General features: G+C 40.8%; 1 protein-coding gene across 3 annotated transcripts in view; it reads left to right on the top strand.

The window, feature by feature from the left end:
- Positions 1-23,314, top strand: part of IQGAP2 (IQ motif containing GTPase activating protein 2) — a 225,549-nt gene that overhangs the window by 135,675 nt on the left and 66,560 nt on the right. Inside the window, exons 8-15 of one of the 3 annotated variants that reach the window (XM_039544573.1) lie at positions 8,877-9,055; positions 9,736-9,823; positions 10,421-10,584; positions 11,138-11,225; positions 15,935-16,098; positions 17,050-17,210; positions 20,433-20,557; positions 23,086-23,249. In XM_039544573.1, the coding sequence (XP_039400507.1) occupies positions 8,877-9,055; positions 9,736-9,823; positions 10,421-10,584; positions 11,138-11,225; positions 15,935-16,098; positions 17,050-17,210; positions 20,433-20,557; positions 23,086-23,249 (1,133 nt within the window). Of the gene's footprint in view, positions 1-8,876; positions 9,056-9,735; positions 9,824-10,420; positions 10,585-11,137; positions 11,226-15,934; positions 16,099-17,049; positions 17,211-20,432; positions 20,558-22,171; positions 22,219-23,085; positions 23,250-23,314 lie in introns of those variants that run through there. The other 2 variants (XM_039544574.1, XM_039544575.1) reach the window with 2 other exon arrangements.

Here is a 23,314-nt window from a genome sequence, read left to right as displayed (position 1 = left end):
GTTTCTTTCAAGTATCCTTGGGGGTGGAGAGGCTATCTCTTTAGTCAGCTGAAGACCAAGTGGAGGGGTTTCCCAGGGGTTTAAGTAGACTTTCTCTTTTGGGTGGAGACCTCTTTCCTATGCAAAGTCCTGCTCCAAGATAGAGTTTTGAAGTCACATGGGCAAGTCACATGTCCATGCATGACTGAGTTTCTTACCAGCCAAGCCACATTCCTGGGAAAGCTCCGATGTGGATTAGTGTCTTCAAGTTCATTGTTGGCTTAAGTGATTCTTGATTGGGCACTTAATTTGCACATTCCTTTCGCAAGAAGCTGACCAAATGCTTTACTAAGGATACTTAGAAATACAAGCAAGTATACAGCCAGTATTCCTAATGTCAAGTAACAAAATGATACATGCATACAAATAGGAGAAGTGTATTCAGTAGATCATAACCTTTACATAGATATGTTGCATGGCATATGTAGCATAAAACATATTCCAATTATATCATATATGCCTTCATAAGCATATTCATAAGCCTTATGGGGGGCACTGTCACAGTCTGCCCTTAGCATCAGTAGTGAGGGAGCTTGACTTGCATATAACACTGGATCCAGTATCATCTCAGTTGTCAGTTCCACTGTTGGTTCCTGCTTCGGCTTCCATTTCAGATCCAGCTACATCATTGGTTCCAGAAAGTTCTAGCACCATGGCAGCCCAGGTTTACCTCCCGACATATTGGAGCAGAGTGTGAAACGCAAGAGCTCTAAGAGGTGGCATGTTTCTCTGATTCCAAGATCCTCTTTTTCATCTGCTAGGAAGAAGAGGCTAGAAGATATCAAGTCTTTTTTTTTATGGATCCTTCTATGATCTCTCCTCTTAGGACCCCTGCAGGGTTTCCACAAAGAGCTGGTTTTCCCCATATCTCCCACTGAGCCTCTTGTTCCTGGTCTGTTCTATCTCTGATCTGGATTTCTATCAAGAAAAATAGAGGAAGAATGCAGAGACTGATAGCACACTTTGGATATCCCTTTGGCCCTCCTATGCCCAACATTTTCCCAAATTCTAGTTATTGGAGAGACTGGCAGTCCTGGGGCCTGTGATCTTATTGGGGGCCACCTCAGGAACTTTTCAGCAAACTTTTGCATAGATAGAGGAGTAATGTCTCAACTACTAAGGATTTGGCAGCCCAGAGTTCCTTGAAATTGATTCTTCCTGATCCGCTGACTTTTCAGGCAATTCTGCCTAAAGTTTTGTCCGAGGGAGAAGATGGAGTAGCTCTGCTTTTTGAACAGGAGCAGATGGGTATGGATTATGAGCCAGATCTGTCACCCAAAGAACATGTGGCTTCAGCATCCCCCTCCACCTGAGGACACTATGTAGTTCCACAGTCTGGGGTACCACATACTTTCCACCTTAAATCTGCTTGAAGTGCCTGTGAAAGAGACTTCCCATTTAGTATTCAATTATCCTTGATGCTACAGTTAAGAGTAGGATATCCTTACCCATCTTGGATGTACTGTTACAGCCTGCTAGATCAGTTTGTGCCCTTCTGCATCTGGTCAACTCCAGAGAAGGTGGACAAACTGTACCAGATACCCTCTTACATTTTTTCTTGCTTTCAAACCATCCTGTGCCTAATTCCCTGGTGATGGCTGCTACAGTAATAGGGCAAAACCTGGACAAAAACACTTCACACCAGCTGACAAAGAAGGCAAAAATCAACTTGCTGGGGAGAAAGGTGTTCTTTTCATCCCTTGGTATTATGGGGGCAAATTATCAAGTGTCTGGATGACAGGAGAAGGTTGGCTAAACATCCCTCTGAGCCTCGTGTGATGCTTCAAACTCCTATGCAAGAGCATTGGCATCTACTATGCCCTTAGGAGACATGCATGAGTAGTTGAGGTTCATGAATTCTTGAGGGGTCAGGGTTTTTATTCCCTTGGTTTTCTGGTATGGAAGAAAGATGGGTGGTTTCAGCAAATACTAGACTTAAAGGCATTAAACAAGTACATTTGGAAATATTGGTTCCATAGATTGGCTCCAGCTACCATAATCCCTTTGTTGTTGGTCATGAATTGATTCTTGGCTCTCTAAGACATATATTTTTTTTATACTTAAATTCATCAAAATCATCGTAAGTGCCTTTGATTTGTGGTTGGCCAGATGCTGCTTCCAGTATCAGGTGTTCCTGTTTGGCCTTTCCATGGCTCCCAGAAATTTTACAGAATGCCTCTTTGCAGTAGCGGCTCATCTGAGGAATCAGGTTATTTTTGTTTACACCTAGTTAGACGATGGGCTACTGAAGGCTTCTGTGCACGAGGGGCTGTTAAACCATATTGTGTTCGCGACCAACCTCTCTTCAGAGCTAGGGCTCTTTCTCAATTGTCCAAAGTTGAACTTCTGCCCTTCACAGAGGTTTCCTTTTATAGGTGAAACTTAGTTATTTGTAAGGCACTAAAAAGATTTCCAGGTATTTAACTGCAAAGTAACATCATGACAAGTTGTTCTATAGTTAACTTAGTATTTTAAAATTAGGGTCTGAGAATTTTAAAGTTTGAGTTAAATTCTTTTTGGTGTCTTATGGTAGCCTACGTGACCCCATTTGCCTATCTGAGAATGAGATGTATGTAGCACTGGATGTCTCAGTTCTACAGAACAAGTCAGTTGTTGATCACCATGCCTTAGACTATCATAATGTCCATAGATTGTGGTGAGTCAAAGTGACTGTTCAGGGGCATACAGTTAAATCCTCTGGGACCATCCCAGTCAGTGACTTCAGATGCATCAACCAAGGGCTGGGGGGTGGGCTCAGTGCACTGGAATTATATGACCACTCGAGGGCACCGCTCTGCTTAGGAGAAACACTGAGGTGCAGGGTTATTGGAATTAAGAGATGTTCATCTGGCTCTCAAGTTGTTACTCCCCCACCTGCAGAGGAGGGTTGTGCAAGTGATTACAGACAATACATCAGTAATGCATTCTACTGACAAGCTGCCGGGGGTTTGCAGTATTCGCTCCATCACTCCACCCTACTGTGTGGAGAGATACAAGGCTGTGGAATTGGTGTATTTTATAATGTCATTTACCTTTGGCTCTGCATCTAGCATTGGTGCAGCTGTGCAGATGTAAATTTGTAGTGTAGACCTGCCCTGAGAGTGCTCTAGCTGACCTCGCTAGAAGATTATTCTACCTCAAGGCACCACAAGGTGGTGCAGTTACCCATAAGTGTGAATATGCAGGGCCGTCTCTAAGAACTCTGCTTACAAGTAACCTTCATTTAAGTTCACACACACAAGGTAGAAAATTTTGGCTAACGTAGCTAAGGTGAAGCTTAGTTATTTGTAAAGCACTAAAAAGATTTTAGATTATTTAAGTGCAATGTAATATGACAAGCTTAAATTTTAAAACTTTCAGACCCTAATTTAAAACACCCTTTCCTACATTCATATTGGCTTGTACTGTGATTTTGATACATGTTGTGACTACAGTTTGCACACAACTCTGGAAATGTAGCTTTTAAAATATAATCTATAGGGAAGAAGAAAAATCTGGGTATGTCAGTCTATCAGCCTTACACATTTTCTGAGGTTTAGTTACTGTCAAACCTGTTCGGTTTTTTTGTTTTTTGTTTTTTTGTTTTTTTGTAGTAACAGTAAATTTCCTCCCTTCCCTGGAGATAAAAGGGTCATAACTTCCTTTCCCAAAAGCTTTTTATAAAGTGTATTCTTTTTCCTCTTAATTCTGAGGCATGTTCCTTAAATTCTATGAAGTAATCTTTCCTGATGCTGGCTTCTGTTCCCTACGCTGGGAATGGGCTGCAGAGCAGCACATTCTGGCCAAGAAGAGGAAGTAGTTGCTGTTCAGTGGAAACCTCTGACAAATTAAGTCTATTAACAAAGTTAAGTGTCAAGTATCAGAGGGGTAGCCGTGTTAGTCTGGATCTGTAAAAAGCGACAGAGTCCTGTGGCACCTTATAGACTAACAGACATATTGGAGCATCTGTTAGTCTGTAAGGTGCCACAGAACTCTTTCTTGCAAAGTTGAGTGTGGAATTTAGTTGCGTTCTCAGGAGGAGGAGAGTGGCTAATGTGCTCCAAGGTTTTGTATGCAAAAGAGGGGGGGAAATGGAAAGATATTCAGGGCTCAGACATGGATGGTGAGGGCTCTTATGCTATTGGAAGATCATAAATGTTAGAGACTGAAAAGACCATTTAAGTCTCTTTCCTGTTAATGCTGGATTATTTCACTGAAGAAGATTTTTCTAGTATTTCTTTTATCCAGGCTATTTTAAAGTTAAGTGGGGCTTCTACTTCTTTGCTTGGGAACTAGTTCACAAGTGAACACATACACACTCTCTTGCTAATATTGAGCCTAGCTTTTTCTGTAATTTCTTATTAATGCTAACTTGTATGCAATTGAACGACCTTAAATCTTCCGCTTTGTGTATACGTCCTTCAAATACATGTTTTCCCTCCTATCCTCTCAAACGAATGATGCATTTAGCTCTTTCCTTTCCTCATGAGTCCCAATCTCTCCTTGACAACTTCTAAAGTTGGTTGAGGTGGTCTGAGAGGTAGGGACTGTCATGAGCATCTAATCAGACTGCACAACACTGCCCATAGAACTTTGTCCTGGGCTTCCCACGTTCTGCCCATAATGTCTGGTTGAGCTAGAGCATATTTTTTTCAGAAAGACATCCAATCTGCGTTTAAAGATTTCAAGTGATGGAGAATCCACTATGTCCCTAGGTAAGCTGTGTTCAGGGAAACTGCACATGTATCCTCTTTCTTCCAGCCTCCATGGCCCATTCCAGTTGTCCTAGTCAGGTCTCGGGTCTCTAGCTGTCACCTGTCTCCGAGTTGGGACCCTTGTCCCGCTTTCTTCTGACCAAAGCTTTTTAAGGCTGCACAGGTCCCTGCTTTATTCTGCAATATCCCCAGCCAGCTAATTTGCCTCAAGGCCCAAGTCTGTGCTTTGCTTTCTCTCTGAGGGCTATGAGCAGTGCACTGCCAGCAATTACAAATTACCACATAGCTCTTTCTAAGCACCTTTATTCTTAAGGTACAAGCGTTCCAGAGAAAACCTATTAAAAATAATAGTTCCTGTACTCATGCTAAAAGCTTACCAGAGGTCACCCATCAGTCCTATGGTGCCCTACTAGGTCAAAGTCCATCCAACCCTTCCACAAGGGTTGGGACCTCCTCTTGGACAGAAGGTCCTGTTTGTTTGCTGAATCAGAAAGAAAGCCTGGTGCCAGTTCAAGCTCCTCCTTTTATACCAAAAGCCCTTTCCTTTGTCTCCTAGTCTCTGGGAAACCCAGCTTGAACCAGTATATGCAAGCTACCCCAGGGGGTGAAACCACTCTAGAGTTGTTTGTTTCATGGTACTTGTATACAGCAATTTAAATTTAAAAAAAAAAAAAAAATCTGCAGCCTGACTGCTGCAGCTGACCTGGGCTTTGAGACTCCATGCTAGCAGGTCTTTAACTGCTGTGTAGATGTGCCCTCAGTGATTCACCTTAATCACCTCCCACTATTGTTAGTGTCTGTATGAACTGTGTTAACCCTTCCCTGTGAAGTAGTACAAAACTGTACATAAGCCATTCATAGATTTAATCCAATATGGTCACCAAAAATATTGCAAGCAATTGCAGTATCTGTCAGAAGTTGTTCAGTGCATGGTTAACCTCACTGTTAAAAGTTTTGTGCCTTGTTTCAAGTCTGAATTTGCCTATGTTCAGTGTCCAGTAGTCTAATCGTGCTGTCCTTTGCCTTAGATTATAGAGCCCTCTGTCATCAGAAAACTTCTCCCTATATAGGTACTTACAGATCAGGGTCAAGCCTCCTATTTGCCTTTGCTTTAATAAGCTAAATAGATTGAGAATCCTGAATATCAGTGTAAGGCCCTGAATTTGTGTGTGGATGTGGCACAAAACCCCTCCCTAGGAGCTCAAAGGTCCAGTGTAGCCCATAGAAATAGGAACTCTGGAGGACATTTCTTCTCTTCCTTTTCCCCCTCCCCCCAAAAAAACCAAAACAAAACCCTAAGATTTTCCCAAATGAACCTTTTTGCTATTGTGCAAGGAGGATTGTGGGGAGGGGTGTGAAGTTTCCTTAACTGAGTTTCCTTGGCTTAAGTTTTTGGTCACACCTATTTATTTTAGTAAATATAGCTTTTTGGTATGTAAGATGCAACAGAAATTTGATTATACTTGTATCGTTCCCAAACAATGAGATTAATGTTTAACAGACTTCTATACTGTACGTTTTCAGTTTGCTTCTTACCAAATATTTATTCAAGAAAATAATGGAAGAGTAAAAAAGGAATGCTCACACTACAGTGATGCACTTCTGGACTACTGTAGTTTGGGGCTGAACTTTTTTCTTTTTCTCCCATTGGGAGCCCCGAAGAATATTTCTCTGCCTTTTCATCCTAACCCAAGTTCTAGGCTTGCCTTTTGTGAATGCCTGGGCTGATGGCCATTATAGACATATCCGCATATAGGCATATTATAGACATAGTCACACTTCTCAGTTTCCTGGAGTGGGGGTTGCAGTTTGTCCCGTGTCCTGAGAGCCGGAGCTTGCTGTCTATAACGGTGCTTTCCTGTGCTGGCTGGGTGTTTTCCATATGAGTGCAATTCTGTTCAGGAGAGAGAGTGTGCGCGCTCGTACGTCCTTATTTCATGCTTGTATGGTGTATTTCTGAAAAATACAGTAGTATAAGGGAGCTGTCACTTATGACTATAACAGATGCCCCAACTGTTAACAGAATAAAAAACTGCTAAAAACAGGTATGTGCTCAGGGTACAGTCCAGACTAATGAGTAGCTGTCACCCCTGCCTTCTACCCTGGGGTGCCTTCTATACTGCTTTGCTGCTGTAGCCTCCAGTCTGGACTGCTCACACACCACAGCCACGAGCATACAAGTCACTCCCAGTTATGTCTGGGTGTGCACTGAAGCCAGCCAGCCACACACCTGGGCTCTTACCAGACTTGGTTGTGGGGTGACCCCAATACCTCCACCCACCCGCCACCGTCCTATATTCCCCCTCCCCCCCCCCCCCCCAGAAACATGTCATGCCCAACCCTCTCCTGGACAATACAAGCGTATATAAAGTCCATCCTTTTATTAGTAGAAATGATATGAACATGTCTTGTTACCCCAAATGGAGTTCCCCAAACGCTTCAATTCAAACACACTGGATTAGATCAAACAAGTTTATTAACTACAAAGAGAGGTTTTAAGAGAGGCATAGAAGCCAAATGGTTGTAAGAAAAATAGAAGATAAAATGTAGCTTGTGCCTAACTTAAACTTTCCTTTGAATTTACCACAGTTTTTCTCACCAAATGCTCTCAGCAGTCTGACCAAACTTCTCCAGTTCAATGGTTATTTCCTTTGTTCCTTCTGGTGCAGTGAACCGATAGGCAGGGAGGGGTGGGGGGAAGAGAGACAGGTGCCTTGGAGTGTCTTCCCCTTTTTTTGTATAGTCCTGTCTCCCCTTCAAGGAGCATTTCCAGCTGGGAGCAAAGCAACAGGCAGCTGTGTGGAAGGGAACTCCATGCTGTTTCTTTGCTAAGATGTAGATTTTTTGCTCCTGCCAAAGAATGGCCATGTAGCAGGTAATGGTTCATCAGAGGAGTTTACACCTGGCTGAGGCATCTGCTTGCCCTTTGTCTCTGAGGAACTGGTTTGGCCACTCCCCAGACTTCTCTGGAAAATATACTTTTTTTTGTCATGATCTGTTCTGTTTATAACTTCACATATAATGCTGCTATGTGCATTTTGCCATATTGTTGATTAGCAAATTGTTTTTAAATATCTCACAAGGCATAGTTTGTACAAGTATTATTACAATAGTGTGTAAGGTGTGGACATGGGTACATTCTGTCACAGTTCTGCCGCCCCCCCCCCCCGCCCATCCCACCCCATGACATCTTATGCACAGAGCTAGCTTTGTTCAGTATGTTTGTATTACACCCTTGCTTTACCTAAATAGAAGTAGTATTGGTGGGTGCTGGTGGGGAGATAGATGGATGTAATCAATCCATGATGCAGGAGGCATCGTACCTTAGTATTTGTTGGTATAGGTTTAATTTCATAATAATTTGGGTTGGGAGGAACTTCTAGTGGATCATATGGCATACTGAGTGACTTTCACCACTCATACCAAGAGTAGCTCTGCTGAAGTCAATGGTTACACCACTGTAAAACAAGTGTGAGAGGAGAATTAGGAATGATTTTATTTTGGTCTTTCTTCTTTGAACTAGTTTTAGTTATGACTATTCTGTAACTTTTTTTTCCCAATCTCTTACTTGTTTATCTTTCTGCTATCTTGAACAGTCTGTGGCCACAAAACAAAAGATGAGCACTGGAACTTCTACACAAACTTTTTTCACAAGGTTATGTAATTTGAGGAAAGTTTAAATCCAGGACTTCCATCATGACCAGAGAACTTTTTTAAGTGCTGTTTCTATTGAAATAAGATGACAAAATACTCTTCAAACCTCTGCAAATTTAGACACTATCCTGCCCTATACTGGTGATTACAGCTACATTCTGACTTTTCTGTACATTGGAGAGTCCCAAAAAGTTAAACTATGGTGAAGCATGATCAAATACAGTGGAACCCTGATTATCCAATCTAGTTGGGACTGGGGCCAGATTGAGTAACCAAAAATCCAAATAAACTGGAGAATTGGGTGGGGGGGCTCCAGACCCACCACCTGGGGCTCACATTCTAAACGGAGTTCTACTGTATAATATTCTTAAAAACAATAAATGAAGCCTTGAGAACAGACAATTGGTAACACTAATTTTTGTGTGATCCAGAAGTACTTTCTCATTGGCTCTCCTTTTTAAAGTTTTGTATCTGATCCATCTCTTTCAGTGCATGCTGCAGTCATTGCAATTAATGAAGCTATTGAGAAAGGAGTAGCAGATCAAACACTTACAACTCTGAGAAACCCAAATGCAATGCTGATGAATGTGGATGAGGACCTTGCACAGGAATATCAGAAAGAACTCCTGGAAGCTAAAAGGAGAAAAGAGGAGAATGCAAGACTGAAGGTACTGAAACATATTTGGATTTTATTAACATTCTTAGGAAGTTTGGTATTGTATAAAAAGTGTACGTGCAAACTTTTAAAAAGGATTCTTCTAGGGTTGTGTTAATAAGCTAGTGCAGTAAAGATAAACTAAGTGAATGATTGTCACTATAGAAAATTAATCACAATGATCCCTTTGGTCTTGGAATCTGAAATAAACAGGCTGGAGGCAAATGTGTACAGATATTTTGTGTTTGTACACATAACACATGAATGTATTTGAGACGTGTAAGGATTATAAAATTCTATTTTAGAATCCAAAAGATGCTCATTTTTCTCCTTTACATACTGTGTAGAAACAGTTTGTTAACCAAAAGCTTATATAAAAACATAATGTTTTAAGGTACCTTTTTCTGGGAGTAAAACATAATTAAGTATAACATTCTATTGATAGAATTTCCCATTAATACAAAATTGCACTTGCATCATTCGTTTCAATTTGAGAAGACCGGCTTTGATCAAAATATACACAATGCTTTACAATCAGCAGAGGATGCTTTAAATATAACTCTTGTCCTAGGGAGTGCAAATCTTCCTATTATAGTTGATAAAGTTTTAACCGCTCATACTTCCATGGCTATTCTACCATCTGAAAGTATCTTTGTGTTCAACTTTGTGAACCAGTAAAGATTTTGTTTTTAGAATGGCTCAATTTCAGAAGAGGAAAGAGATGTGTATGAAGAATTGCTGACACAAGCCGAGATCCAAGGCAATATCAATAAGATCAACAGTAAGTAATTCCAGTTTCTTACAGAAGTGGGCACATCGTACCTACCAGTTATGTATGTATTTGTGTCAAATTCCAGGCAAAGACATAAAATTACTTCTTTTATAGAAATAGCTTTTAAAGGTGGCAAATGTTTGTCAGTGTTACAATGGTTACTTTCAGTCTTGTGGGGCATCTTGCTGCTTTTTTCCCATTATTAATCTTTTGGGATAATATCTTTTTTTGTTCTTGTTGCTGATATCAGACTCCTCGGTTCAGAAACCAGTTGGTTTCACCTGCTTTATTTCCTTATGTTTCTGTCAGTTCCCACTAGCTGCAGAATACTGTAAATTTTGACCCCTCTTTTTAGATAGACTTGAGATTCAGACTTAGGCCCTGACCCTGCAAATGGATGAGTGTGGAAGAACCCTTATGCCTGCATGGAGTCCCTGTGGACTCTGTTTGAGGCTCTTGTAGGATTGGAGCCTTAAAATGTAACCCTCTGTTGGATAAAAACTGTAACTGACTGGCTTGTAGAAAGAGAGGTAGATACAAGCAGCAACTCAATTTTTTTTGCGCAAAACATGTTTTTGCAGTTTGTAAGCGTTGTTTTCCTTTCAGTTCACATAGCTTTAGTCCAAGTGAATGAGGCTATTGACAGGCAAGATGAAGTGGCATTGATGGCAGGTTTGAACCGTCCTGCTTTGAGCTTGTCTGGAGTTCTGCAGCAAAATTCCTCATGGTACCTAGCACAATTGTGTGACTGTAAAGAGCAGAGAATGCAGGTAATTTAATGGAATGTATGCTAGTATGACACTTGAGTTTGCATTTTTCTTTGCTTAAAATAGAAGTGACATCATCCTGAAGTCTGTAGTCTGAACTCTTCTGTTTTATGAAACAGTGAAGAATTTTGTAAAGTATTTTAAATGAATATTTTCCTAAACAATACAAAACTAGATGCGTTTGCTGTAAAAAGCATGATGCATGGGTAAAAAGCTGCTAAATGACAGATAAAGGGAATATATATGTATATATAAATCCCTTAATACAAAGCTCATTTTGGGAACTAAACTTCTTACGAGTTTAGTATAGCAGAAAGGTAATGTTGACATAAACAATGGTGAATAAATACCATTATAGAGAACATCTGGATTAAGGCGAAAATCTGTAATTTTAAAAGTGAGTCGGAAGTTTATGGAAAAACAAACACTATTCTTCAGTATGCCATTGTATTTAGTATTCAGCCAACATCATGGTCAATTTATAGTGGAATATTTTCCCTTCCCCTGCAAATTTAAAAAGCACAATGACGTCTTTTTTTTTTGTCTGATCTGTTAGCTAGCAGGGGTTCCAATTTTGCTCGACAAAAGTGAGATACAGAAAGAAGTTAGTGTTGCCAATGAGGAAGCTGAGGCTCTCAAGTTTAGTGAGTAAATGTTTTAATACTTATTTTCATAGTCACCATTTCATTATTCTTAATCAAACTGAAGAACTAAATCCACCTTTTTTGCATGTAAACAAGGTTTCTTTATAAATTGAAACCACATTGCATTTTATTTTTGCTACTGCTCTTTTCAATGTCACAATTGCCAAGTCACCAATCTGTGCCACTTTAGAGACATGTTATTTTATCTGAAGTAGCTAACACTTTTCTTGGCTGAATATTTTCAGCTACTAGTGGACATACATGGCTAAAACGGAACATAATTCATGGCTTGTATAAATAGACTTTTTTTGAATAGTCTTAATCTCTATCAAAAGGAAATTTATTTACATCTTCTCTGAGTTAAAAATAAAATGATCAAATTGAAGAATAGCTTGCAGTCATATGCAGCAGAGGAAACTAGATTATTTCTCATCTTAAAATATTTACACTTTTTAAAAATCTAGTCTGTCAGCCTGCTTAATGTTTTAGTATAGTTTATATATGGCACAATGGATCTACAATATGTTGACTAAATTTTTCAAAAATAAAACGTATAGTTAAGGGGGTTCTAAATTTTCAGCAGCACATCTATTGGCAATTGCTTCTCTGGCATCTTTTATCTGCTAGGAGCTTCAGCTTCGAATAAACTGCTGTCATATGTTGTCTGTGGCATGTGCTAGGGGCTGTTTTGTCTTCTGTGTCATTTAATATTTTTAATTCAGTCCATCTAATTGTTCTTCTGATGCTATGCAAAAAGGTCGTTATAAGCCTAGTTTGCTATGCTATAATATGTAGACATGCATATTTTGTACAGCATCCAAGTCTCTTGTATAGCTAGTGATTTGGATTTTAGAATGATCCAGACATGGTGAATAGTATTTCTTTTTAGAGGACGATTGCTCTTGGGTAATGGAAAAACTCTGAGGAGGTTAGTACTATTTATTAGTATAGCTCCATCAGTGTCTTAGAGTAGGAAAAATGGGTTTGTTTCCTCTGCGTGACTTTAAAAAATAAATAAATTTAAAAGCCACGATATTGTGCTACCCACACGACGTCATGTGGCATGGAGAATTTCAATTCAGTTTTACTTCTAACCCATATCGATCAGTTTTCATTAGGGGAAGGCAGGTAAACAAAAAAACTAGGATCTTCAAGAGGAGCCAGTTGAGGGTACCTATTAAAGAACTCGGTTTGTACCTTGGTCAGCTTGCCTCGACTCTAAGGGCTTGGCTACACTTGCAGCTTTGGGTTAAACCAGCCTTCGGAGAGCACACTAGGGAAAGCATTGCAGTCTGTCCACACTGACAGCTGCAAGCGCACTGGCATGGCCACATTTGCAGCAGCATTGGGAGCGGTGGATTATGGGCAGCTATCCCAGCATTCAAGTGGCTGCAACATGCTTTTCAAATGAGGGAGGTGGGGTAGAGTGTGTTTGTATGTGGGGGGGGGGAGAGAGAGAGTGGGTTTTTTGGAGTGCTGAGAGTGTGTCAACTTACAAGATAGCGTGCTCAGATCCCCCTAGCCCCCCTGCTGCTCTCTCTCTCACTCAGTAAACGTTTGCTTTGCCTGCTGCAGATAAGCAGCCGGCTGTCTGAAATGGAGCTCTGAAAAGGCACTTCTACATTCCTCAGACAATTTCACAACAAAGATGAGAGAGGCCACTTGACTTAAGGGGATTATGGGACGTTTCTGGAGGTCAATCAGACCGCGGTAATGTAAATCCTCGTTCACACTGGCCCTGGGGCGTCTCAGCCAATACCCAACAGCCATTATCCCTCTCGTGGAGGTGGAGTACCAAGAGCGCTCTATGTGCCTTGCCAGTGTAGACGGGGAGTAAGGTAGAGTGCTCTGGGAGGCTTTATTGCAGTATAAAATGCCAGTGTAGCCAAGCCCTAAAACTAAATGTGACAGTACCACTGAAGCTACCATATGCATGATAAATACCCAAGAACTTGGTAAATGCATTTGTGCACTGTGGACATAGATTCATAATATCAGAGTTGCATGCGCCATTCCTAAGCATGGAAGTCGTAGAAGACAATTGATGGCTGCAGATTATGACGCTATTTTGTTGCTGGCTCCTGAAACTTTCTTGTCTTGAAGCTGCTGTATGCTGTCTGAAAGGCAAGCGCCTTTATTTTTTTTTACCTCAAGAACGGCTAAAATATTTATCATAGAGAACAAAATGCCCAATAGGACGACTCCTCATTTATTTCTAGTGTCCTAGGGCCAATGTACTCAGGCTCTGTGGGTTTGAACTGCTCTGAGTCTTACAATCAGTCAGGTTCTCCCTATTGTGCAACTGGAGATCCCCACTATGAGCTTTCTGCCTGAACAGGGTGGACAGAGCCCATCGCTAACATAGATCAGAGTTGGTGGTGGTGGAAGCAGGCCCTGATTAGACACACATCCAGGTGGAGGGTGGGCCTGAAGAGTAGCAGGGTTGGGGAGGACATGTGACTAATTTTAAACTGCATCTGACATTGCCTGTCCCAGCATGACTGCTTTCATCATAGGGTTGGTGAATGATGAGATCTACAGAGAATTCATAGTTAAATCCCGTCTGTCCCTGTTACTCACAGACTAAACTAAGAGAAATAAGTCACTCCATTGAGAAGCACTCAAAGGGGATAAGCCCCTTAAATATAAAGATCATTACTGTAAGGTTGATAGCCTGCCACCTGTGAAGGACACTGCTGAATCGGAAGTCGAGCTGCCACTTACAGCTCTGCCCTCCTAAGATCATATAGTTGTAGTACCTAAAATAGTAAGAAAAACTTTAAGATCAAGAACCTGGCATCTCACCTTTCCTCCTCCTGGCTCTAATTCAGCAAGGACCTTAAGTAACATCTAATTTTAAGTGTAAGAGGAGTCCCACTGAAACCAGTGGGATTACTGTGTTTATATTTAGGTATGTGTGTAAGGTCCGTGCTGAAGCTGTGCCTAAAGTTCCAATGTCTATCATGTTGGAAAGAGTCCTAAGATGCAGAGAGAAATCCCCGGAAGTCTCAACCTTTCAAATCTCTGGGTGACCATCTGTCAGTGAAATGTCCTTTTTGGCTCTGCCCTGGTGTCTCTGGTTTTTGTTCTTCAAGTGGTCCTTTTTTGTAAGGACTTGTAGACTGGCTACTTGAAGAACTCACAAGCCAAACTGAAAGCTGGTGGAAAGCATAGGCAAAATCTGAATCCTCCTCCTACTATTCTGGAAGCTGCCATTGCCACTATCCAAAAAGCCTAGAGAAGCTCCAGTATTTGGGGTGTGTACTCACTCACTTGAAAAGCCATATAATAGAAATTGACTGTTGCTACCCTATTCTCTGACATCACAGCCTCCCCTGCCAGTTTCTTTTCCAGCCCTCTCAGCCAAAGTAAGCAGGGGATGAGTCAGAAGAGTGTGGCTTGGTTGAAGATGGAAGAATGGCTGTGATTTTCTCTTACCCCATCCCTCCCACCAGCAGCACAACCCAAGTGCACTGTCTTGCCTTCCTTGGAATAGGCATCCTATTTTTTTTTTTAATATATAAACCAGAGCTGGTTATCCTACTCAAACAATGACTTCACAAGTTTTTTTCCTCTCTGGGTTTTTGGCTTTTTTTTTATTTTATATATATATAAATTTTTTTTTTTTTAATTCAAGACCTGAAGTCAGAGTGCTTAACTCTTCCCTGGAGGATATGTTAAGTTTCCTTCAGGATAGCCTCAGTCAGGTTTGTGACCATCAACTCCTTCAAAGTCATAACTGGTGCAGTTAGGGGGACTGTAAGTTACAGTAATTGCAATTTCTTTGGCCTACAAGATGAGATCTAGCACTCTTGGGCATCATCTGTTGTGTTGTCCTCGGTGTGTGTTTTAACCCACAGGTTTTTTTATTTTAGAGGCCAGTTCTGAGCTCACTCAGGGATATACTTCACCTGTATTGAAGGAGGAGGAATACAGTAAATGTCACTAACAGTTTTCCTTATTTAACAGTCTTTTAGATTGGCTTTCCCCAAAGTAATTTAATACCATTTTAGTTAGCAGTGCTTGCAATGGCATTGAAATTGTCATGTTTCCTTATGAAAAAAATTAGACAAGTGCATGTAAAAGGGGAGAGAATAGCAGAAGATAAGATGCAGCTTCTGTTTCTGTTTTACTCACAGTTTGGCTGATGGAAAATTCCAGTCACAACAAGTGAGTCACTATGGAACTTGGCAAACTTTTTACCAGGCTATTAAGGCATTGCTTTGAGCTTATCTTGTTGGTCACATTGGTGCTGCAAGTGTAGACTTGTCCTTCCTAGCTGTGTTGGACTCTTACTAGAAGGGGAAAAATGGGACGACAACGGAGATAGAAGAAATAAAACAGAGAGAGAAAGTAACATAGGTTGACGTTCTGAGGTCAGCCTATTGGTCAAACTCAACAGAAAGGACATGGCAGTCCCTGGACTAGTGAAGACGTCTTTCAGGATAAGAAAGTCTAATGCATTGATCATTGACTTATGTTAAGCTGTTGACCACCACGTGCTTTTTTTAACAGAAATCATTTTTGCAAGAATGTGAAGTAGTTTCAGTGTGTTTAAAAGTGCATCTCTTGCAGGTATACAGCTAGAGCTTTCTTGAGCAATGACAGCATATGATGTAATGTTGGGATATCGTTTGCCTACACAACATTTAAAAAAAAAAAAGGCAGATAAAAAAAATTGATAGGATTTTTTCCTACTTTTCCCCCAGAACTTGTAGCAGTTGACCATATCAATACTGCAATTCGTAACTGTGATGCTAATAAAACACTGGTTGCACTGATGAAACCAGAGGCCCAGTTGCCTGTCGTTCACCCATTTGCTGCTGCTGTCTATCAGACTGAACTGTTCAACCTTCAGCAACAGAATGCTGTGGTAAGAGTGAAAAACGTATGAAATGCTGTTCTAGTGTGCAGTCAAGCCATAAAGGATCAGGAATTACTGATACATTGTCATTTGATGCAGTTTTGTTACTTAGAACTATCAGACCATTTATCATACCAGATTCTTCTAATTCCTGCCTTGAGGTGTATTGCATGAATATTCCTGGATTTTAATATAAGTGCTTGCCTATTCAGATTATATTTTCTTGACTGATTTAGCTCGTGCTAACTCTTCTACTGCAACAAGGTGACTGACCTTCACTTTTTTTTGTTGTTGCATACGCTATCTCTCATTTTAAGGTTGACTGACTGTGCTTTATGGAAAGTGATCAGCCGAACTGGGGGAGTCCACATTCTGATTAAAGTTAGACTAGGCTTGATTGGAAGGACTGTATTATGTGGGACAAGCAAAGAAAAGGCTGAAGAAAGGAGACTATGGGTACGTCTTCACTACCCGCCATATCGGCGGGTAGCAATCAATTTCTCGGAGTTCGATATATCGCGTCTCATCTAGACACGATATATCGAACTCCGAACGCGCTCCCGTCAACTCCGGAACTCCACCACCGCGAACGGTGGTGGCGGAGTCAACGGGGGGAGCCACAGACGTCGATCCCGTGCCATGAGGACGGGGAAGTAATTCGAACTAAGGTACTTCGACTTCAGCTACGCTATTCACGTAGCTGAAGTTGCATACCTTAGATCGAACCCCCCCTCCCACCCAGTGTAGACCAGGCCTATGTAACGAAAGCCTAGTGATTTAGTTCTACTGCTCACAATACAATAAGCTGACATTTCTATAGCTATGACATTTTCCTCCTCCTATTTTTAATATTTTTTTAAATCAAATCCATGCCTCCCTCCTTTTGGCATCTAGACTTTAATTAAACTGGCTACCCCTACTTGTTTAGCTTCATGACGGATGTATTCTATGTTCCTATAGACATATTTGGCACATGATGAACTATCTATTGCTGTGGAAATGTTGTCAGCTGTTGTGTTACTAAACCAGGCTTTGGGAAGCAAAGACATCCTGGCAATAAAGAGTCATCTCAGAAATCCATCCGTTGGCTTCAATAATCTGGAAGACGAAAACTTTCAACGGTAAAAGTTTATTTTGTCTTGTCCAAATGAGCAACAAAGATTTCTGCAAAGGGATGAGTGGGCAATTATCAGCTATTTTCCAGTGTTGTGAGATGAAGTTAAGAAGTCTACAAGCTAAACATTTGCACAATATTAACAGGAAAGAATATTAGGGATGCTCAGCTGTAATTCCCCATCTGCAAAAATCATTGAATGTTTGACGATACAGAGGTCGGGGGAGTGGGATGTTCTTGGAAGCTAAACATCATGAGCTGAGAGGAGTTGCTGTTGTGGCAATGGATATCTGGACTTAGTTGGAAGCCGCTAGTCACTAGTGTCTTACTGAATTTTTGAGAGAGGACCCGAGAATGAATATTGTGTGTGTAATGTAAAGTAAGGCTATCCTAATGAACCTGTCTTGCTTAAGAATGGTAGAAGCCTATGTGGTAAAAACCTTATTTGCTAAATAGCTGGGCACAACATGGTAGTGTAGATACATGTTCCATTCAAGTTGTAAATTCAAATTCAAGATTAGTAGCTTTTGTTTGGTGTTTGATTTTTGTCAGCGCTGTATACCACCTTGTGTTCTGAACCTGTCATATCTCACATGCAAAGGACATTCAGGCTGAATCAGTACTTGTATGGGAGACCTCTAATGAATCCTAACAGTGCTACAGTAAGGAGTGTTGGTGAGGCATTAGGTAATACTTTTTTCACCACAGTTGTGCTTGATGGAATTCCCTGGGCACTGCAGCTGGACATGCTGCTGCTAGATGAGATGAAAGAGGAGATCCTGACCATTGAAGATAGCTCAAACAATTACTGGATGAAATTCTGTGGCCTCTGTTTTGCAGATCAGACTAGAGGATCCTAATGGTCCCTTTTGGTGCTAAAAATCTATAATTTCATGGCATTTTTTAACAAGAATGGAGTATAGGTTCTGTAGCCTGGAAGAACCATACTTGCAAGGGGCCCTGAGTTGAAAGGGGTACCTCAGGGTAGCAAAAAAATTCATGCATAAATCCTAGTAGAAATGAGTAGAGCACTGCTCTCTCCTTCATGGACAGGGCTTCTGCCAGTGTTTAGATAGAAATTTTGTCCTGGACTTGGTGTGTTGCAGAGCAGCCTAAGGGGTCTTTCTGTTGCATGACGCTACAGGCAGAAATTTTGAAGGTGTCCCTGAATCTCTCAACTGCCTCCCCCTCCTTGGTATTTTATTGGCTGTTAGGGATGACCCAAAGGAGAGAGGTATGGAGTCTGCGTTGAATGTCCTCCCTCGCAGCCCACTAAGCCCCCAGGATCTTTTTTCTCGTTGGCACAGGTAGGAGAGAATAGGGCTCCCTCTCCCTGTGGCTAAAAGCAAGACATTAATGTTTTGAGGGCAGGGGAGGAGAATTACATAAGTGGATGCTGCAGAATAGGGAAGAGAAATTAAGGGCCCCACATGAGTAGGTTACTGGAGAAGCATTAGATGCTTCTCCAGATATGCTCAGAACAGCCTTGGCAAAACTTAATGCGTTATCTCTGAACTCCTTGCCAAATTCCACTTCTGATAATTACACTCTACCTTATATATACCCCTTGCAGTCTTAGTTGGATGAGGTGTTCTTAACTTCCAGTTCTAAGATGCGTAGCACTGCTACAAGCTGTTAAAACACTCAACAAGTGGAAGAATTTCACTGATGGACTGTCAGTGATGGGCAACCTGTGGCCCGTCAGGGTAACCCGGTGGCAGGCCCCGAGACAGTTTGTTTACATTGACCATCTGCAGGCCCGGCCGCCTGCAGCTCCCAGTAGCCGTGGTTTGCTTTTCCCAGCCAATGGGAGCTGCGGGAAGCGGTGGCCAGCACGTCCCTGCAGCCCGTGCTGCTTGCCACAGCTCCCATTGGCCAGGAATGGCAAACCACAGCCACTGGGAGCTGCGGGCAGCCGGGCCTGCGGACGGTCAATGTAAACAAACTGTCTCGGGGCCTGCCACCGGGTTACCCTGACAGGCCGCAGGTTGCCCACCCCTGGACTAAGTGCTTTGGGATGAGTAACTATGAAAATGTTAAATTGTACATATCTGATATTTAACTCTATGATGCGATTTTTTTTTAAAGACTATACATCCTTAGTATATTTGACTATAGTGTAGTTAAAAAAAAAAAAAAAAAAGCAAACAAAAGGAAATGTGGCTGTTGCCATGAATTAATATAAACTTTTAATGTCAAAGAACATCTCTGTAATTTCTTGAAAGATGTTTCGGTCTTCTTTTAAAATCATTATTTACTTGACACGCTGCATCTCCTTGAAATGTTTTTATATCTATTAGTAGCGTGGAGCTGCTGTAAGGAAAGTGCTTTGGGGTGACATGATATTGAATTATTTCAGATCACAATATGAGCTCGCAAGGTGGTGCTATGGCCAAAAGAGCTAATGCAATCTTTGGCTGTATAAACAAGAGAATGTCAAGCAGGGGTTAAGAGGTTGTTTTACTTCTGTATTTGGCACTGGTTCAACCACTGCTGGAATATTGTCTAGTTTTGGTGCCCATGATTCAAGGGTTTGGAGAGGGTTCAGAGAGAACCTGGAGAGGGGTCAGAGAAGAGACTGGACAATGATTAAAGGATTAGAGAACATGCTTTGTAGTGATAGACTTAAAGAGCTCAGTCTATTTAGTTAAACAAAGAGATTATGGAGAGACTTTTTTTACAGTCTAAAAGTATCTACGTAGGGAACAAATATTTAATAATGAGCTCTTCAACCTAGCAGAAAGAGGTATACCACAATCCAGTGGTTGAAAGTTGAAGCTAAGCAAATTCAAAATGCAAATAAGGCATAAAATTTTGACAGGGAGGGTAATTAACTATTGGAACAACTTACCAAGGGTTGTGATGGATTTTCCATCATTGACGGTTTTTACATCAAGATTGGGTGTTTTTAGAAAAGCTCTGCTCTAGGAATTATTGTGGAGACGCTTTGTTGCCTCTGATATACAGGAGGTCAGACCAATGATCACAGTGGTCCTCTTTGCCCTTGGAATCTGAGTCTATGAAATGCATGTGTAGAGCCAAGTAAGGCAGCTTGCATGCTGCCTGCTTACATGGTGCCTGGCTGCAAACACTGACAATCAAGTTTTTCACTTTCGTGTGCACTAGATTCATTCAGGAAGGAAAGAAAATAATGCAATACATACAGTAAATGATGGACAATACATTTAATGACTCTTTATGATGATTTATATTTTATATCTTTCTACAGTTATGCTGACACACTCTTGTCTATTAAATCAGAGGCTTCATCTCAAGGACAAGATTATTTAAGCTGGAATGATGTCCAGAATTGTATTGACATGGTTAATATGCAAATTCAAGAAGAAAATGACAGTAAGTAATTTTAACTTTGTCTGAGGCAGAGGTTACTGTGGTCCCTGGAGCACTTGCTGGAGGTTTATGGAGTGCTGGCTTGCCACATAGTGATGCTTTTTATTTTTAGCGGTAAAATTGCAATTAGACAGCCAAAAACAAAAACCACTAATTGCTTTCCTAATGTTTTCAGTATGAAATTGTGGTAGCTGCAATTAAAAATGAGAACAGATGTGTATCAGACACCATAATATGTGGTGCTATAAAAATTGTTTCTATTTTGTAGTAGGCAATAGACATTTGTATTTTGTCCTATAACAAAGATTTTTGCTTTTTTTCCTAAGTAGATTTGGAAATTAGTAATTCCTGTTCCCCAGCATAGCATCTTGATGATAATTCTAGAGAGGCAGACTAAAACGGTTATCATTTTAAACAAAATTGAGCAAAGACTTGTGAATGCCCCTGCTAAGTGTTGACTGGAGAGAAGGGAGCATTCAGTGCAGTAGTTACTGGCATTACTCCTTCTGTCTTTGAATCCTTTTTCACCTCTCTAAAATCCTCTTGGTATTTCCTGATTCACTGGAGGGGACCCTGACTATATCACTTCTCTGACATCACAAATGCCATAGTTCTAGCGGAGGCAATAAGACTTCTATCCATCTGTATTCATATTGGGCCAATAATTCTGGTACTTAATCTCATTTTGGGACTACACTGATTAAGTTTAAGTACAAGAAGATTTTCAGATGGGAGGGGGAAAGGTGGTAGCGGGTGGCATTTTACACACTTTCTGTGTTGACTGTCCCTCACATAATCCTTACTGGGGGCACTCAGTACATAACTGTGTCAAAAGCAATTCTTTTCCTGCTCTCCTTTAAAAAATAAAATGGGGTTTGTAATATAGAGAGCAGATCACTGTGCTTATTTTTTCTTACACTGCTAGATAATAATTTAGGATATGCCTTAAAACATTTCCAGGTTGAAAAATAGTGCATGTTTCTTCAGTGGGTTTCAAACGTTTGGGCTTTAAAAATGTTAGGGAATTGAGTTTTGGTTGGTGTAACCCTTTTGCTGCTAGACAAATGCTCTTTTCAGCATGGTCTTTTTGACAAAACATCAAGCTGTGATGTGTACACTTCAGCAAAGAAGGGTAGTATTCAGCAAACAGAGCAGTTGTCAATAACTAAAATAGTCTGCCTTTTTACATAATTAGCTCGATTTGGGGGAGGGGGGCGGGGAGGCTGTTAAGCACATGCAGTGCTGCTTTAAGTCCATAAAACTTGAGGTGCTCAGTGTCTCAAACTTGGGCCTCATGTTAGCAACTTTAGTCCTAATGAATAGTAGCTGTTTTCAGATTGCATTAGTCTACTACTGCCCACTGGCAGGGGGTAGCTCTGCTTGGAACTGGTACATAGTACCAACAGAGCGTTCTGAAACTTGCTGCATCTAAATCAGGCCTGGCTTCCCAGTGTGCAGAAATTCCCTTTCCTCACTGATGGTGCCCCCATGGTTGTCATAAAAAACCCAGCTTACATCCACCTGAGGAATAGCCAGTCTCCTAAGAGATTATGGCCTTGTGAGGTCACATAACTATGACCTCACCAGTTCAGTTTTATATACACACTATGGAAAAACCTCAACAGATCCCAGGCAGCCACCAACTGGCATGCACACTGTCACAGGTGATGGCAAAGCAATCTGCAAGAATTTATACTCACTCACAGACTTGGTGTAGCGGAGTTCTATGAAAAGCCCTCAGGGCAGTGTGTTTCAGTGCTTTCTATTAACTAGAGTAATAATTTCTAAACTGAGTTGTCTAAAGATAGCTACCTAAATACACTTTTAAAACAGACCACTTTTTTCAGAACTGCTGCAGACCCCATAGTTCAGTGAATTCAGTGGGAGCTATGAATGTGCAGCAGTTTTCAAAATTAAGTTACTTTTCCTTTAGGCAGCTAAGTTTGAGAACTTTGACTTAGATGCATGTTCCAGTTAAATTGTTCCGTGATGTTAAAGTGGTGATGTTGATGACTTGAAAAGATATGATGATCTCCATAAGTTCAGAGGTCAGAATATGTATGTGTATTAGGAAAACTAATATGTTAAATTATTTGGAATAGTCCAGATATGAAAATCACTTCAGAATGATTACTTGAGCACTGCAACGTAAACAAGCCCAAACCTTTACACTAAGGTGTTGAGTCTTTGTTTGAAGAGAGATACATGGATCATCCTACTGTAGAACAAAACGGGGAAATTTTTCCTTTTTAGAAAAGGATATGGGTTTTTTTGTTTTGTTCTTAAATCAGATTCAGTTAAACAATTGGCTGACAGAGGAGGAAAAATCTGGTCTCACTGGCTGGCTTGGCATGAACTGCCAATATCTGAGAAGAAAAACTTTAGAATTTGCTGCTGCTGCTGCTGCTTACCATAACTTGATGTTCACACTTACTCATTTATGACACTATCCTTTTTTTGAATAAACTTGATATGTGGCTGGGCTTTTTCTATTATTACCTCTTTAATTGTTAATTTCCCTTTTTTCTTAGGAATTGTTGCAGTTAGCTACATTAATGAAGCTATTGACCAAGGCAATCCTGGGAAAACTCTAGAAACACTGCTCTTGCCTACAGTCAAATTGCACGATGTGAACCCAACAAATGCAAGGCATTATCAAGATGTTCTGCATGATGCCAAAGTGCAGAAATGCAAGGTAGAACCTCAATTGGCTCATTGATACTTGTCAGTTTATTAAATGCCAAACCTGAATGTATGTTT

The sequence above is a fragment of the Mauremys reevesii genome, linkage group 6, assembly GCF_016161935.1.
Source record: "Mauremys reevesii isolate NIE-2019 linkage group 6, ASM1616193v1, whole genome shotgun sequence".
Taxonomy (NCBI): domain Eukaryota; kingdom Metazoa; phylum Chordata; order Testudines; family Geoemydidae; genus Mauremys; species Mauremys reevesii.
Note: the sequence above shows the minus strand (reverse complement) of the source record. Positions and strands in the feature narration are given on the sequence as shown.